This window comes from Haliotis rufescens, unplaced genomic scaffold (assembly GCF_023055435.1).
Source record: "Haliotis rufescens isolate VD_foot unplaced genomic scaffold, xgHalRufe1.0.p SCAF_9, whole genome shotgun sequence".
NCBI classification, from domain to species: domain Eukaryota; kingdom Metazoa; phylum Mollusca; class Gastropoda; order Lepetellida; family Haliotidae; genus Haliotis; species Haliotis rufescens.
This window is the reverse complement of record NW_025964383.1, coordinates 18,739,935-18,757,737: the sequence shown is the minus strand read 5'-3', so window position 1 is coordinate 18,757,737 and position 17,803 is coordinate 18,739,935. Positions and strand designations below refer to the sequence as shown.

General features: G+C 38.9%; 1 protein-coding gene across 3 annotated transcripts in view; it reads left to right on the top strand.

Annotated features, from left to right (window-relative positions):
* The window catches only part of LOC124145964, a 43,191-nt gene extending 27,789 nt beyond the window's left edge, over positions 1–15,402 (top strand). For 2 of the 3 annotated variants that reach the window (XM_046515958.2, XM_046515959.2), the window contains exons 4-13: positions 4,797–4,843; positions 5,400–5,516; positions 5,795–6,494; positions 8,099–8,256; positions 8,574–8,644; positions 9,353–9,419; positions 11,541–11,581; positions 11,778–11,997; positions 12,173–12,259; positions 12,824–15,402. In XM_046515958.2, coding sequence (XP_046371914.1) covers positions 4,797–4,843; positions 5,400–5,516; positions 5,795–6,494; positions 8,099–8,256; positions 8,574–8,644; positions 9,353–9,419; positions 11,541–11,581; positions 11,778–11,997; positions 12,173–12,259; positions 12,824–13,485 — 2,170 coding nt within the window. In that variant the 3' untranslated portion in view covers positions 13,486–15,402. The remainder of the gene's footprint in view (positions 1–4,796; positions 4,844–5,399; positions 5,517–5,794; positions 6,495–8,098; positions 8,257–8,573; positions 8,645–9,352; positions 9,420–11,540; positions 11,582–11,777; positions 11,998–12,172; positions 12,260–12,823) is intronic. The other variant, XM_046515960.2, reaches the window with a different exon arrangement.
* The last annotated feature ends 2,401 nt before the right edge of the window (positions 15,403–17,803 follow it).

The following is a 17,803-nucleotide window of genomic DNA, read 5'->3' as shown; positions in this document are numbered from 1 at the left end:
TACTTTGTTGGCTAGAGACAACTGTTCGTCGAAACATTCGCTTATCAGACTTCATCGAGTCACTTTTAGGCACTGCTTGATAAGATAATTTCTTGGCCCTTGATTTTAGCTGTAACCACTGGTCAAGGTGGGTCAAATTGTATGTTGCATTAGAACCAGAATCATACAGTCCCTGTTTGATACAGTACTCTGTAAAGTTATCACGCATCCCATGTGGAAGCTTGGTGATCAGAGTTGACACATGTGAAGCACAATATAGTTCAGCTCCACTCTGCATGGATTTCAACATCCCAACCAACGACTGTATACGTAAGGTAAAGTTCTCAAAGGCATCATAATCTCCAAACCTAATTGGTGGACTGTTAGGCAAGGCACTTATCTCACTCTGAATCAGTTGTCCCGCACTACTATATGTGCGTTGCAATTCCTGCACAGCTTTTGTATAGGGAGTAGGGTGAAGGCCTCAGCAAGCTGTTTATAACCAAGTTTATCCAATAATAGTTGATACTTGTAAGTTTCAGTCAGGTGTGGATGAACATCAACTAGTGTCTCAAGTGCCATCTCCAGTAAGATAAAGTCTCGTTCCTTACCACTCTTGAATTCTGGTAGAGTAGGTTTAGGAATTCCATACACAGATGAAATCAGCATGGCATTCATTGGCAATTCAACACTGGGAACATCTGAAGCGAGTGTGGGCTGAGGTACAATGGCAGGTGATTGATTGACATGGGAATCCTTATCTGTCTAGGTGCAAACACATCAGCACTTGGACGGAGAGTGTGATTATGGTCTACATATGAATGTTCAATTTCACGCTTGATATGTCTATCAGTGGTTGGTTCACCTTGGTCACTAAACTGCATTGGGTATGTGACCTCAGTGTTAAGTTCCCTGGGATAGGATGTCTCACTCCTTTATCCTATCCATTGATGAAATTAACATTGCTTCTTTATACCTATTCTCAGCTTCTCTTAAGTTTCTTTCTTTAGCAACCTGTGACATCCTACATTCCTTTTTCTTTCTTGATAGTTCTCTCCAATATCTCTAGCCCATGTCTAGTTTTAGATGCTTCAACCTTGATATGCTTAATATGAACAGCTATATCTCTATATATCTTCTTCTAACTGCTTCTTAAGTTCATCAAGTTCATGTTTACGTTTTACTGGCTCAAGTTCAACAGTTTGCTTATCACTTAGTCTTGACAAAAGGGAAGAACTAGTAGAACGTGCACTTCCCACATTTATTTCCGATCGTGTGGTCATTATTTCATCAAGTTCATGATTCATGCCAACTACATAATCTGACAAATAGGCAGGTGGTCGTCTGCGCCTGGACGAAAACCGGACGGGGTGTCCGTCTTGCGAGCGCGACCGTGTTTCAAAGGGAAAATCATTGTCATTACTGTCAAAGTTCATAATTAGGCACTGTACTTACATATCCCTTCTCGTGGGACCATGAAAAGAAGACGAAGAAGTCCTCGGCAGTTATTCAGACCATTTAATGGCAGTTTGTTCATCCTCATAGTCATAGGTAAGGCATGGCAGTTTGTCAACACACGCACACGGACAGCACGTGGTTACATAAAAAAGTATGAACCGGGTGCATTCAACTGTTGAACCGGAGCGGAATGGCAGACAAACAAAATCACACACGACGACATGTACACAGCATCAGCAATAGGCAAACAGCCTTACTACTTGACTATATTGAACAGCATTCATTCATTACATTATGACAATAACTTTGCATTAAATCTCATTAAATGTCACAGGAACTTTGGTTCTTCAGTATACCTTAAAAGTACAGATAAATTTGATATTATGCAGTCGAATTGTTATCCCGCACGCACGCACGTACGAACTCACGCCAATTGACAAAGCAACTTGAGGGTTGGCTATCCTGGTATCAATTCAAATCTTCAAGGGTTTGCTGTTCGTTTAACTTTGAACATTGTCTTTACTCTGTGTACCTTGTATATTTCTCCATTCACTGTGCTTCGACAAGCTGGTTTGTGAAATCTCTATGATCAGCCCCCTAAGCCATGCGTCATTGTGGGTGATCTGAATCGGCACAACATTCTATGGGGAGATGTGACCACAAACAATAAAGGGAAACTACTTGAAGAATTAATTTCTGATAATAATTTATGTATCTGTAATGATGATTCAGTGGAACATACATCGTGATCACTTTCCTAACATTCTTAAAGCTGTGAACCCGAATTCTGATTCCTCTTCATCCAGATGGAATTTTACAAAGCCCAATTGGTCATTGCATGAAATATTATGTACTGCAAAATAAACCCCTGACCACTCACATATTGAAGATCCGATTCAATTGTTTTCAGATCAGCTCAATGATCCAGCTGATTAAACAAGTCCTCTGCAAATCCTCATAATCGCAAACCGTAGTTTACTAACGAATGCAAACAGGCTCGGAAGTGTACGAAGAAAGCGGAAAAGTACTTCCGCCGACATCCCAAATTACAAATGCAAAGGCCAGACGGGTTTATAAACAATATATACGTCAATGTTGGAGGAACTGTCTCCAAAATAAATTCCCGCACACCTGTGTCGCAGAGCTGGAACATGATAAAAAAAAAAACAAAGGCAAAGGATCAAAATCTTCTGTTCACCATTTTAATATTCACTGATAATATTCACTATCAGTTCCTGAAACATTTGCCTAAATCATGTCTCGAAACCCTTTTAGATATATTTGACCAAATATGGACGTCGGGGAATTTTCCTCCTTCGTGGCATACAATTATGTATCGATACAATTCAGAAATGGTCAATGGCCAATGGGTTTAAATTGTCTGAGGCCAAGACAAACTGTATCCATTTTTGTTGCAAATATAAACCGCAATAGGACCCTAAACCATGTTTGGCTGGCTTTCCTATTAAAGTTGTTAAGGATGCCAAGTTCTTGGGTATTATTTTTGATAATCCTTTTAATATATTTAAAGACTAAATGTCTGAAGGCAATTGACTTGTCGAAGTTAGTTCCATATTCAAATGGGGTGAGACATCCCTCCTTCATTTATATCGATCTCTCATCTGTTTCAAACTCGATTATGGTTCCATCATTTATGGCGGGGCATGTAAAAGCAATTTACAATTATGAGATTCCGTACATCATCAAGGCCTGCGACTTTATCTTGGAGCCTTTAGAACATCACCAATTGATAGCTTATATGTAGAGTTTGATGAGCCGTCTCTCAAACAATGTCGACCGCCTACGTGGTCTAGAGGTAGAGCGTCCGCCCGGAGAGCGGAAGGTCCGGGGTTCGATCCCCAGCCGCTTCATACCAAAAGATGTTAAAAGATGGTACTTGTCGTTACCCTGTCTGGCGCTCGGCATTAAGGGGCTAAAAAAAGGACTGGTCAGCTCGAAGTCAGTATCCTGTGTCTGAGTGGGGTATTCATGTTAAACTGCGGCATGGTATCACAGTGTGCTAGCACTATGAAGCGGCTGGGGATCGAACTAGTACAAGCAGCCACACACACACATACACGTGCATGCACGTCGCTATAAAAATGCAATAATCTTGGACGCGACGTTAAACCCCATTTCACTTCACCTAACCTCACCTCGAACAATGTCGAATTAATTTGCAAAATGTGACATTACATCCCAATCCTTCGAATCCAGCATGTAATGAAACATTATTTCCATCAAAACCAAAACTTGTTCACCATCTATCGTTCAGAATTAAGACACACATTGTCGCAGCTAATATTGATCTTTCTACTACCTTGGCAACTAGTCACACCGGAGGTAGACCTAACACTAACACTTTCAAAAGAAATAATTCTATTTGCTAAATCTTGACTTGTTTTACAATAGTGGGGTATTATTGTCAACTGAGATTAATGAAGGAGTTGCCACTCGAGGGGTTAAAGTAGTGTAAAAGTTTTGTCCCCTGACGGTGGCACGTGAGTCCATCTATATTGAAGCATTTAATATCTGCTAGTGTTTTAATTCCTTGATTGTGCTTTGATTTTTTAATATTGGTTAACATTGCATACAACTGCTCGTGACCAAAGAGATGGCATAAATCCTACTGGGAATCATGCAGGAAGCAAAAGCACTGTAAGTCCCCATGATCCCCAGTTAGTGTGTGCCAGTGGTCTGTAGCCTGGTTTTACTTTCTATTAATTGATTGAGTGAAACATTCTTTGTTTTAATATTGCTTAGGTTTGTGATATTTACCTTTCTTTGTCGTCTTGAATTTCATAATTATGAACTTGTTCTCATCGCGATATGGCTCCAATATTGCCGATGCGATGTAAAATGATAACACTCACTCATTCAAAGGCAGGATACAAGACTGAGAATTCTTGCTTTATGATTACATCCAAGTTAATTTAAATTTGATGAGATTTAGGATCGGTTTCTGTTCCATAAACGTTTTTGACCGTATGTTACACTACCAAAAACTTGGTCAAAATTGACCTTAAATTTACTTTGATAGTGTGATGGGGCAAAGATGTTGACACGTGTTTTAAAATGTCATTGTATGTATACATGTCAAGTAGTTATTACTAAAAGTATGTGGCTGGCACAAACCTTTGCGTCCGAAATGACATGTATTGTCATGCATTAGATATTTGTGAATACTTCATGAAGAGTTTAGCCTAACAACTGTGCAAATATGAGCTGGCAGTCGTTTTAGTACCGTCTTTAGCTGTTAGAATTATCCAACACTGCCTGATAGAAACTGTGCCATATACCATGGCGACATAATGTCATGTGTTTGTTATACTTGTAATTAACTCTTTCATTATTTTCAGAAAAACTGTGATGTCACAATCATCTATCACACATCTGACGATGAGAGGTTCGTGTTTTATACAAAAAACATAGGTCCTAGATTTTATTAAGATATAATCATTAACAAACGGTTAGTTGATTGGGATAGATGTGTAATTATGTTATATTACTTATGATGACCATATCAGATACATCATGTATATGTGATATGTAATCTAAGGAACTGACCAATCCGCGGATTATGCATGGCAATAGCCCCATGCCCGGGAACTTGGATTGGCAGTATTCAATGTGTAACCCCATAGTATGAACAATGACTTACAGAACTCTTTTATTGTTAAAATGATAGTATCATACAAGTCTAACTTTTAAAAACTCCGTAACATTATCGATTGGATAACTAGATTAATATTAAAATACCTCAATAAAATAATACCCCAAAATATTACAATTGATCCATGATGCATTTTTGGAAGGTATTATTGATTAAAAAAACATAAGACCTGTAAGGGAGCATTTTCAGGGCCTATAAAATAAGAAAATCTATAATTCTAAAACTGATAAACCGGTATTAATTATATATCTATGATAAATTATGCACCTACTTTCATTGTTGATGACAGAATGCATTGATACGAAGCAGGAGAACATTGTCACCATCGCTTCCCTTGTCCAAAATCGACCAACAGTGAAGCAGATAGGATCAAGCATCTGTAAAATTCACAGCCATATGATGAAAGGTAATATTGTTTCAGTTTTCATTGTGTGCCAACTAAGCTTATAGATTTCACATTGACTACTGGCGGCTAGAGTGCTTTGGATAAATGAATCCATCAATTATCCATTACCCTTAGTTTAAACATTGAAGTTAAAATACCAAACGTGATGAGGTTATTATATGGATGGGTAGATGGGTAATAGAGTCTTCATGGTGTTTACTTGAGTTGACTGAAGTCTAGAAAACACCAAGAAGTTCACAAAGTTAACGCTAATGATCTTTCATCTTGTTCTCTTAAAGATGCTACATATCCAAGTAACACCGTGCTTAACAGGTGTCTGCATCAACGTCTCCAAGAGCTTTCAAGAAATGGACTTTTCTTTGTTTCCAAGAACCTTTTCATCTGTGGAGGGTTTTCACAACAAAAGGCATCCCCTCAACCAGCTGATTCCATTCTAGATGTATGCATGATTGTTGAGAACATGCCAGTTACCATATTGACACTAGTCCAAGACAACAGTGAACATGTGGATGAAACAGATACATACTGCTTAACACTTGCGAGAGAGGTAACTGTGGGTATACGTTCATATTGTAAAGAACATGTAACCGTTTTGTATGGCGTGGTTACAGAACGGGACATCAATACCACAGATAACTTTCAGGGCTTCCTGAAGAGGCTAATAGAACAAAATCAAAAACGTTACATTCCAGAGTCTTTGAAAATGCCAAACGAAAAATGGAAATGCATTACACGAGCGTTTGCTGCATCAATTGCAATTACATCTTCTGTGTTCTGTGACAATACTGAAAGTCTTTATTTCCTGACTTATGAACAATTCTGTATACTGATCGAGAACATAGACAAGAAAGATGTTACTGTGAGAACAGCGCCATCAAGCGGTGGGAGGACACTGATCCGGGAGGTTGCCAGAAGACTGGAGATATCAGGACCGACATTACTTGTCATGGAAACAGAGGATCAGATACAGATTGCAAGGTATCCCGAAAACTTCATACATCATAAGTATCTGCTAAATAATATGATAAAATGTATTCAGGGTTGTATTTTATCCATGATGTATAATTGTAGTTCAAATTTCTGATGTATCAAAATCTTATGGTGCGCGAGGCACATCTGTCAACTAGAGTCTGGATAATATCCTGAGATTTGAAAAGTACACTGAGAAGCAAACGAAACTATGCCAATATATACTGTATTAGAACTGAAAAAATAGATTAGAATTCGAACACGAAATACTCTTGCCAAATCATTTTAGATAAACTGAAGAAACTTAGAAGATACTGGGCTACTGAAAATATTGGAAGGAAAGAACGCACTGCTTCTTGTTTCGTCCAGGAAACTGTACCATTTGGAGGTGGCGGTGTAGTGTCCAAAGCCAAACGTGGGACACACGCGATATTTTATACATACAGACTGACTTCAAACTCATCTATATTAGCTTTATAGTAACTTCAAACTGACATTTTGCCCTCATGTCCTTGTTGAACTCGTCGATCTTTTATTATAGGAACGGGGTTCGGCCGTCCCTCCCTGCGCTTCTCATTGTGGACAAATATTCTCAAAAACTAGTCAAGTTAGAGAAATAAAATGATACACACTGATGTTACTGGTCACGATCGCAAATAAGTTCGAAAATTAGTGCATACAGTGTGAAATGGGGACAACGTTTTCTCAGAAACTAATGAAGTTACATAACTGAAAGTTTACATTCTTATCTAAGAGATTCTTGTCAAGAATCCCGTAAGAGTCCCGTAAATGTTTTTTGACAGTGTAATTGCCCTTGATCCATTAAATTTTACGCCGTCGATAGTGTGAGCATTTGGGACAAGTTTTCCCAGAAACTACTGAAGTTAGCTCTTCTCAGAGACACTTATCAATACTGAGTTATTTTTTCCGAGGAGGGAATTTTTGTGTGTATTAATTTTAGATTAAATCATTTTTGTCTGATAATATAGAACGACCTTACTGCCTATTTATTCTTAAGGTTTTTTAGGACTCATTTTTAAAACTTCATACTCACTACTATATGAACCAAAAAAAAATTCTAATATGCCCCATGGCGAGGGATAGTGATAACGCTGTTTTCTTGTTTTCATTGCTACTGCACCATTGCTGTCTGTTTTGCTTATTTCAACTTTACAAATGCTACATATTTTCATATGTATGTTTTTCTTTCTCTCTCTCTTTTGGTTAATACTGATTATATTAACTTTTTTGATAAATCACCTAACGTAAAATTGTATGTATATACCTGTTATATTTACACCTGAAAAAGTGTTAAGCTCCGCCTCTGTATTTTCATATATTCTGAAATTTCATGTCTACATATGATTTTGATTTGTTTCTATCATAGCAATGATACCAAATGAAACGTTGGTATCGTGACACTGTATATTCCTCCAGATGGTATTTCGGCCATAATATGTGACATGAAGAAGGAAAGGAAGGAATTCAAAGGGTAATTCGAAATAGCTATGGAATGGTTACAAAAAATGTTGTTATGTAATGGAGTTAGGTTTCTGCATTTCAGAACCATTGTCTGATCTTTATATCATATTTGTGTTCCCTTACATCACCAGGGGGATGGACACTTGCTCTTTCACAGCTACATTAGAAGAATGGAAAAAGAAACTAGAAGCAGGGACATGGTCAATGGGTGTAATCAATATGGTGACCAACTGCCAAGACTGCCCTCCTGTGCCTGGTCTCTCTGGCAAATCATGGACATTCATCCCGGGTACTTCATGTCAAATTATGAAACAGTCAAATTATAGACACCCAAGCAACCTGCAGTACACGTTGTCACATTTCTTATACACCTAACTCACTACTTATTTGTGGTTAAACTAACCTACCAACAATGTAAGTCGTAGTCAGAATGTATAGAATTTCCATCAGGGCACGCCACCATGATTTTGGAGGATAGCCAAAAGTGGTAAAGTTTTTCAATGTTCCTCAGCTTGTGCTGACGGAAGGTGTTATAATCAACCGTTATTAACCCCCTTGTGTTTTTATGTGAAGAAGAATAAACAAGATGTGCATCTTTTGTTTTAGGCGGTGCGCCAATTCCTGAAGTTGAAAATAAAAACTCGCGAAGTGACATCCACCTAGATTCACAAACAGAGGTAATCACAATATATTTTATTTTCAACATTATACACCTGGTACAAAAAATATCCTAAAATATTATTAATTTTTAAACACTATAAATAAGATATTTTCTTCGTTTTATATTAGTATCATGATTAATTTAGTGATTTTATCAACGTTATTACAACGATATCACGACGGCCAGGGAAAGTTGAGCACAACTCAGTGGACGATAGTAAGAACATCGTTAGGTCAAGATGACACAGAGTCAGCCACAGTCTCAAGTTGTAATCAGCATGGCATACTCAGGGCCTTTTCATCGCAGAAATAGTGATGTGATGGTTTACTGATTAAGCCATACAAGTTGGACATACCCGTTGGATTCCGTTTATATTCCTTAAAGATATATATCGTTTGCCGGGTCTCATACTCGAATATATAAGTAAGGGTGTTTAACTTTGAAATTGCACAACGCTGCAAACATTTCATCAAAAGTTTGAGTGAGTGAGTGAGTTTTGGCTTTACGCAGCTTTTAGCAATATTCCAGCAATATCACGGCGGGGGACACCAGAAATGGGCTTCACATAATGTACCCATGTCGGGAATCTAACCCGGGTCTTCGGCGTGACGAGCGAACGCTTTAACCACTTGGCTACCCGACCGCCCCCGTAAAGATGTGAAGACAGTGATTAGTATGTGCTTAAATATCCCGTCAACACCTTTTTTCAAAATATATTTTACAGGTGTCGGAGGGAGTCCGCCACAAGCCAGAAGAACATTTATGGGAAACCATAAAGTCCCTTGAGAACGGTAAGCCCTATATTTTGGTTTCCGTCGTGTAGAGTCTATCTACAATTGGCCTGCTTGCTGTAAAAGGCGACTATGCTTGTCGTAAGAGGCGACTAATGGGATTGGGTGGTCAGGCTTGCTGACTTGGTTGATGCATGTCATCGAATCCCATTTCCGTGGATCGATTGTTATGATGTCAACCATTGGATTGCCTGATCCAGACTTGATTATCTACAGACCGCCGTCATATAGCTGGAATATTGCTGAGTGAGGCGTTAAACACAAACAACAACAACATCATACAGTTGTGATTTACTTGATTTCATGCATTGTTTGTATATGAACGAGCAATGCGGCGTCTACAATGCTCAGAGGGTGTACGGGTCATTAACATGCAGGAAACTGGCAGAAGTCAGAGTTTAACAGTCTGTGATTAGCAGACTATGGAACAGGTACCAACAAACCCAAAAGTCGACCATGGACCCCTTTCAGAGTGTCCCAGGTCAACGACAAGAGTGCAGGGACGATTGATTCGAAAACCAGGCTCAATCCAATTGCTGCAGACTAGCATAAGGCTATTAGAGTGCGAGTTACGATTACAACCGTCTCCATGCAGCTGGCTAGACGGCCACGTCTTACAAATCGTCATATAGCCAACAGATGTCAATGGTGTACACAACGTTGAAGCTGTTGCCAAGGGCACAATCATTAGATCCAGAACTTCATCAACGCGTTTTCCAGATGGAGTTTCCATTTTTACAGCCGAATCAACGATGATTTTAATGGCTCTAGAATATATAGTAAACAGTTTAAACATAAGGATTTCATAATGTTTTTAACTCGCTGTCCTGTCTACAGGCAATAAAAAATAATTCGTGTCAGCATCCAATTTTGTCATCTTTTGTTGGTTACCCAGCCATGTTGGAATCGTTGGTAACACAATTGCTGCTGCTAAAGCTGCACTCAACAATTCTGTGACACGTTTAATGCAATAGAGTGATTATGAGACCTACGGTATAAACAAATTGCAAGTTTATTCATTAATGAAGGCCGCATGGACCAGAGTTCATTCACAGGAATAATATAAACTATGCACATGCACAAATTTTCTTACACCAAACGTTCATCTTTTCGGGTTTTTTTGTTTGGTTTTTGGTGTGTTTTTATTTAGGTTTTTTGTGTGCATGCAGTAAAGTAACAGCACTAAAGCAAACCATCGGTTACACCTACTTGGGTTGTCAGTCAACATTTGAAGAGGTCATAACGCAACGATGACGTTTTAGCCTTTCACTTTATACTTTTGAATATTTATTTAAGGACGAAGATTTCGCATCCCTTGTGATGAAAGAATCACAGTCAAGCATGTCATGCTTATCTATGTTGATTTTTCCATCACCCCAATACGTGAATCCAACATTCTTGCATCGATACTATTGACATGCCAAGACATGCCAAGAAACCAGGCTTTAGGAAGACTACATGCTGTTGGTGACCTGGTATCGTTGCTGTAATCTGTAGATGGTTTCACGTGGACATTAAAAACATTGGCAACCATTCGTGTAGTCGTCCTAAAGCGGTATTACGTACTACTGATCCCAAAACGTCAACTTTGAAATTCTCTATCTTACACCCTATCGTCCTTTAAGATCGTCGAGACCCGTGAAGGTTCCGGGGTAGAATAGGTCTTCAGCCACCAATGCTTGCCGTAAAAGGCGACTATGCTTGTCGTAAAAGGAGACTAACGGGATCGGGTGGTCAGGCTCGCTGACTTGATTGATGCATGTCATCGATCCCAATTGCGTGGATCGATGCTCATGATATTAATCACTGGGTTGTCTGGTCCAGACTCGATTATTTACAGACCGCCGTCATATAGCTGGAATATTGCTGAGTGCGGCGTAAAACACCAAACCAACCAACCAACCTTTAAATCGTTGGCGGTCATAGCGTCTGCTGTAAAACTTCACTACTGGTTGCAATGTGTTCCCAATTCGTTCATTGTTATCATACAACTATTACTAAAAAGTTATATCTCTTACAACTTTGGTAATTTAAAGGTACTTACAAGCTTAAGTATCCCCTGTTTTTTTAAAAGCATATGTAAACTGTATTAACTTTATCAACTTGTTTCCGATCTTGCAGATTTGCACAAGTTGAAAGAGGAAAATGAAGCCTTGAGGATGGTAAACATTAAAACACACTTACCTAAACTTGTAGAGTAAGTTTAATCATAAGTGTAACATCAGGGAGCCGTAGTGGTATTATAACAATTATTATATATTTGTCTTTTCTGACGATAGCACACTACTTAATTTCTATTACCATGGAAGTAAAGTAACCGTGATGAAATCTTCTTCTCCTGACATTGATATTTATCAGATAAAGAAGGACCTCACCAGTGGTCTTGAGTCCGTATCCCTGGGTAGATTCTCTATGGACAGTGGCGTGGGCAGCAACTACAGCACGTTTAGTTCCGTTGCCAGTGGTGGCGCGAATCCAGAGCAACTGGCTTCACCGGAGAAACATATAGGAGGTCTTAAAGTGCTTAAAAACTTAAAAAAGAAGCTAACATCTGAATCATTCAAGTCAAAGAAACAAGGTAGATAGCATTAACTTCTAGACACACTTGACGCTTTGGTAATAATGGTAACGCTGTAACAGGAAATTATGGTTTTACATCCACATACTTCAATATCGTGGGCCAATGTTATAATGTTTTAAGAATAGTGTTACTCTTTCATTTATGATGCAAAGAAATATGTTTGCTGTTGCAGCTCGAAAGATCCCCGCCTACCTTCTGGACAACACAGCTGTGTACATCCTGACAAATCATGTAAATCACTCACCGATTTTTCTGATATGTAAGTCCTGTACATGTATAAGTGATACATTAATTATGTTTGCATTTTTGAAGACGTCAGCAGACGCCTTCCTAGAGGTGTACACACAATTTGTAGCACTATATTTTGTAACTTATAATTGTATATGTCCTTATTTTAAAATGCCCATATTTATAAAGACGTCATTTCTATATATATATATTAGATTCCGCGGTTATGCAGGTGTCAAATCGACTGTTTCAATCATAAGTGAGTGAGTGAGTATGATTTTACGCCGCTATTAGCAATATTCCAGCATTATCACGGCGGTGGACACCAGAAATGGGCTTCACACATTGTATCCATGTCGGGAATCAAACCCGGGTCTTCGGTGTGACGAGCAAACGCTTTAACCACTGGGCTACCCGACTGCCCCTTCAATCATAAGTGGTCATCTGATTGACCAATCAGAATCGCGTATATGGATGACAGAATACCGTTGACTCCATGTTTTGAAATTGTTAGTTCACTTGACATTTCGATTTTCGACATCTTCTCTGACAAATACCAAATACGTGTTTCAGAATATGCATGTTGATGTTTCAGGTCAAACACTGGCGATTGACCAACCCTGCTGTCACGTTACCTCGGATGATGAACACGTTGAGCTACATCAGGGTATGTGTCGCACACTTCAAACATCGTTCTCCGCAGTGCCACATGCAAATACACATACCAGGGCACAGTACTGGGAGACAGAGTCTGATATCGAACTGAAGGGGTTGGGTGTTTTGATGGAGATAGGGGTCACTGGAGCAAGCTCTGAAGAAATGTCCTCCGTGATACATAAGCAAGCCAATACTTGGAGTATAATGGTAACAGCCTGTGCCATACACTCCGGTATCTGTACACAAGTATGGTTGGAAGGGAAGCATGAACGGTGTTGTCAAGACACCATGCCTCTAGAGCAAGTTAAAAAGGTCACACTGAGGCATGGGGTAATCGTGGATGAGAATGGAACAGTAGGATTCTTTGACATAAACAGAAACTGTCTCTTGTATAAATGCCATACCCTAATTCGAGAAGATTTTTGCCAAGTGTTCGGAGTTGGTACACCCCTCTACAATAACCCAGGAAAGATGAAACTAATCCGTGGGAATATGATTGCAATCACTGATGAAAAACAGAGACTCATTTATGCTGCACTGACAAACTCTTCCGACGATTCACGTGAACAGATAAACTCTCGCTGGTTTGTTAGTTTATAGTACAACTGTTGGGCGTTAAAGAAAGCACCGTGACCAAAGGGAATAGAGACCTATCCATGTTGTGGAGACAGCTGACAATCCTTAAAATGAAAATGGAGTTCAAAGAAGATATTTAGTGAGACAATTTTAGTCATTTAATTTGCAGATTGATGTGACTTCTAACCTCAGTTTATTTCAAATTAAACGGCAATGCACTGGGACCTTTTTTAGTGCCCATGTATGTTACAGTCAATGGGAGGCAACTCAGTCTGTTATATTGCGGACAATGCTGAAAGCGATATTTTTAAAAATTGTTTGAACAGTATTTCTTAGAAGTTGGCGGATGACAAAATAGACACAATTTATGGATAACAACTGTAAATGGCGACGTTTCGGCATAGATCCTTATACTGTTGTCAATCAAGGCTGAATAATGAACATGGTACAGAATATATATAGTAGGTGGAGGATTAACAGTAACAACAATTGCATACATGAGTAGGTTAAAAATAATAACATGATTGACAGAGAATACATGACGAGGAAGCCATCTCGGACCATATCAGCAACTGCCTTAATCACAACATCAACTGGGAAAACGTCCAAATCCTCTCGAAAAACCACCATGACTTTACTATAAGAAAACTAACAGAAGCGGTCCACATTCGCCGTGACAAGCCATCAATCAACCGAGATCAAGGCTATTTCATCCCATCCGCCTACTATGAACTCCTAAAGCAAAAATCACCACTCCTATGTATACATAATCCTGTGTAATTGGCTTCCTGTTTAATTGGCTTCTGTAAATGGTTGAAATCTTTAGTGGTTGTTAGAATACCATCCTGAAAATGTTTAGTACCAACTGATCCCGATTCAGAAATTGGTCATTGTATTTGCCTAATTTTGCATACATGTCAGCATTATCGTTTACATTTAATACATAGTGAATATATATATAGTGATAAATTCATAAATAGTTTAGCTAAGATGTCAGGTATTTATTTATCCTCAGCTTTGCAAATATTTAGATGTTTTCAGCATGACTCTGTATGCTTTGGCTTTGCAGTCAAAATGTACAATGTATCCTCAAAGCTTAGCCTTGCGAATTGAAAGCAGTATCTAGGTTGCAGATTGTTCCGCCGAAGTGGGTGAATTATTGTTAAACGATGAAGTCAGCAATATTCGTGCTACTGCATTGAGGCCTGTAATAATACGAGGCGAACCAGTAACCCGAAGCATGAACATCGATCCACGCCACTGGGGTACGATAACAGGCAATCAATACAGCCACAGAGGCTGAACACCTGATCCGTATCTTAGACAGCTCTTAGAACCAGCATGATCATGAGATATTGCTGGCCTATTTGGATGCGGAATCCCTACAACCGCTAATATGGTACTAGGGCTGGTCAAAATGTTCTTATCCAAACAAACAAAACCAACAATTGTGAAAGTGTTTTTAATTTTATTTTTTACACATTTAATTACATGGCTCAATTCCACAAATAGGTAAGGCTTATTAGCATGTTTAAACATATTTTATCTTTATGTACACTTTTTGTGTAACCTTTGAGGGTTACGACATGCTTATTTAAATGTATGTCATGTTACTTGTGGAATGATGTATATGTTAGGTATATTTGTAAATATTGTTTTAATTGTGAGTATGTGGGCAAAACGTTGGTGGGAAATTATCTCCCTTGGCGTGACAGAATATGTCATGACTGACTAATTGATAAATTTGTAACAATTTACGTGTGTTGTAAGATGCCATTATACCAATATATTTTATATGTAAGCTTCGTCTGATATGTATGTATAATTGATATAATTTATGGCCGTTAATATTTTGTTGTAATTGTTTCAGGGTCATTTCTCCATTTCTTCATTTCTATATTTCTCCATCTCTAAATCTGAATAAAACCGATCACAACCCCACTGCGAGTCATGTTTCACCCTTGGCGTTTAACCAGCTATAACAGTAATACTTCTATCTGACAGAATACATTTTTCTATCTCCTTGATTGAATCTTCATTGATAGAAGTTGAGGGACACCCAGACCTAGGGTCAGCATCAAGGCTTGTTCTCCCAGTCTTATACATAACAGTTTAACAGTGGAATAGCTAGGGCACTTATCCCCATACACTTGTAACATGTGGTCATGAATTTCCGGGGGAGTACTTTTCTCTAAAATCAAAAACTTGCTGACTGCTCGGTACTTGTTCTTTTCCATTCCTGTGTCCATTTGGACCCCTATCACGTTCAACTGGCTGTCACTAATATAGAAACGGCATCAACCAACCAAATACACTTGCAATGAACTACTCAGACACTTTACTACATTGACTAGTTCCCTTTGTATGGCCAATTGTTAAAAGTTAGTCAGGCTTAGAACGTTTTTGACTCTCGTATCAATGTGGGATGTGTAACCTGACACATGGTTGGATTCGAGTTCTTAACGTAGTTATAGTGTTTCCTTTCGTCATCATTTGAAAGAAAGAAAAACAAGAAGAATAGGATAACGTATTTAATCATAAACGAAAACAAATGCAAATATTTATATGTAAGTCAAGGAAAACCAGGATAAGTAGAGTTGTGACTTGACAATTAACCCTGTCTGGCTATGTATGAGGTCCGCCCACTGGCGCGTACCTTTGTGAAGAAAGGGGTAGCGGGTGGTCCGTGACAAGAAGGATGATGGATAGGTGTGTGTCCGGTCTCGGCTATCAACGAGTTCTGGTGGCGATTTCAATAGCACATAATAGTACGTGCTGATGTGAGGTACCCGATGACTCTGACTACAGTCGAATTGTGTACAGATTAGAGAACAGCAGACTGGTCGAAATCGGCAAGTTGGGATTTGATCACTGGACGATTTCGCGACTTACTTGGGCTAATGAAACTACACTCGCCTTTATCACGAGCGTCACCACCTGCTCTGATGCGCTAGGATACGGACAGACCAGTGACAATGCTAGCTTTTGACAATGCTTGAGGTTTATGTGCACATTCTCCGTGTAATTTATGACACTATAGGCCAATTCCCGAGCCTGAGAATGTATGATTTTGCCATTTGTACCTAGCTTTGACATGTTTATTTATTTGTATTAACTTCTCTGAAAGGCCTTTCAGAGTATCCTGATATCGACTTATCACACCGACCTCTTGATAGTCTTATCAGCAATACTGTCTTCATGGAAGCGTAGTCCATTTCATAGTCATGGCACAGTGCACAACATGCCTACAACCTCTCTACCTTCAACACACCAAATACATATGCCTAACTTCTGTGCACCGTCTCAAACGCGTTGTTTTAGTTGGTTCTGATCAGAATACGGCTGTTATCGTAGGATTACCTTTTCAATGGACAACAACCAAAAGATAAATCAATCTGCAAACTACTCCTCTAAAGTTTATTGAAGGCAGTAGGTCACTGCAGGGTAAACCGCCTTTTCTACGTCCCTTTCCACCTCCTCTTCAATTATTATTGAGGTCATCATTTTGTGTTGTATTGCATTTCGATGCCGATGGGGTAGCCCAGTGGATAAAGAGTCACGCTAATGACCGGTTTGACTCCCCACATCGGTAAAATGATTGAAGCCTATTTCCAGTGTAATATTACTGGATTATTGCTAAAACCGACATGTGAAACCATTCTTATTCACTCATTATCATACAGTTTGAAACAGGATCAACAGTCCTTGTATTGGGTGTGTACTATTTACATGTTCCAGTCATGTCATGACTTAAAAATGGCCTTATCCACTGATTTGGATATCTTCTGGTATGTGTTTGTGTTCACAGCACATCTCGAACTGTCGTGTATGTGCAGTTACTGATTTTATGTCGGTATCTCGAAATATGACTGCACGTTAGAAATTGAGGGAAATATGTAAATGTGCACATATTGATCCATTTGCTCAGAAATTCGCACACTGACACAAAACGTTTCATCCCTTTGTGGTTAACATGTTATACATTGCTCAGTACTATTGATAATACTCAAATGCAAAAAAAAGATTTGTTGAATGTAAATGCTTGAAAGAAGAAAGAGATACAAAGTCGAAAGTATTACTATAAACAATGTATTAGTAGCACGACCTTCAAACAGACGTTTGTCGTTTCTTGGAAAATTAACAAACATTATTTGTGTATTTGAACTGTAAAAAGTATCTATATTTCCCCCATTACACGCTGAATCTCAAATACAAGCGCCGGATCACTTATATACGCGAAATTAATAGATGGCCTAACGTCTAATAGAGGAAATACGGTAGTTTGATGTCGGATGTTTTGGGCGTTCTTGGTCGCAACCCTGACTGCTACGTTGATGACATT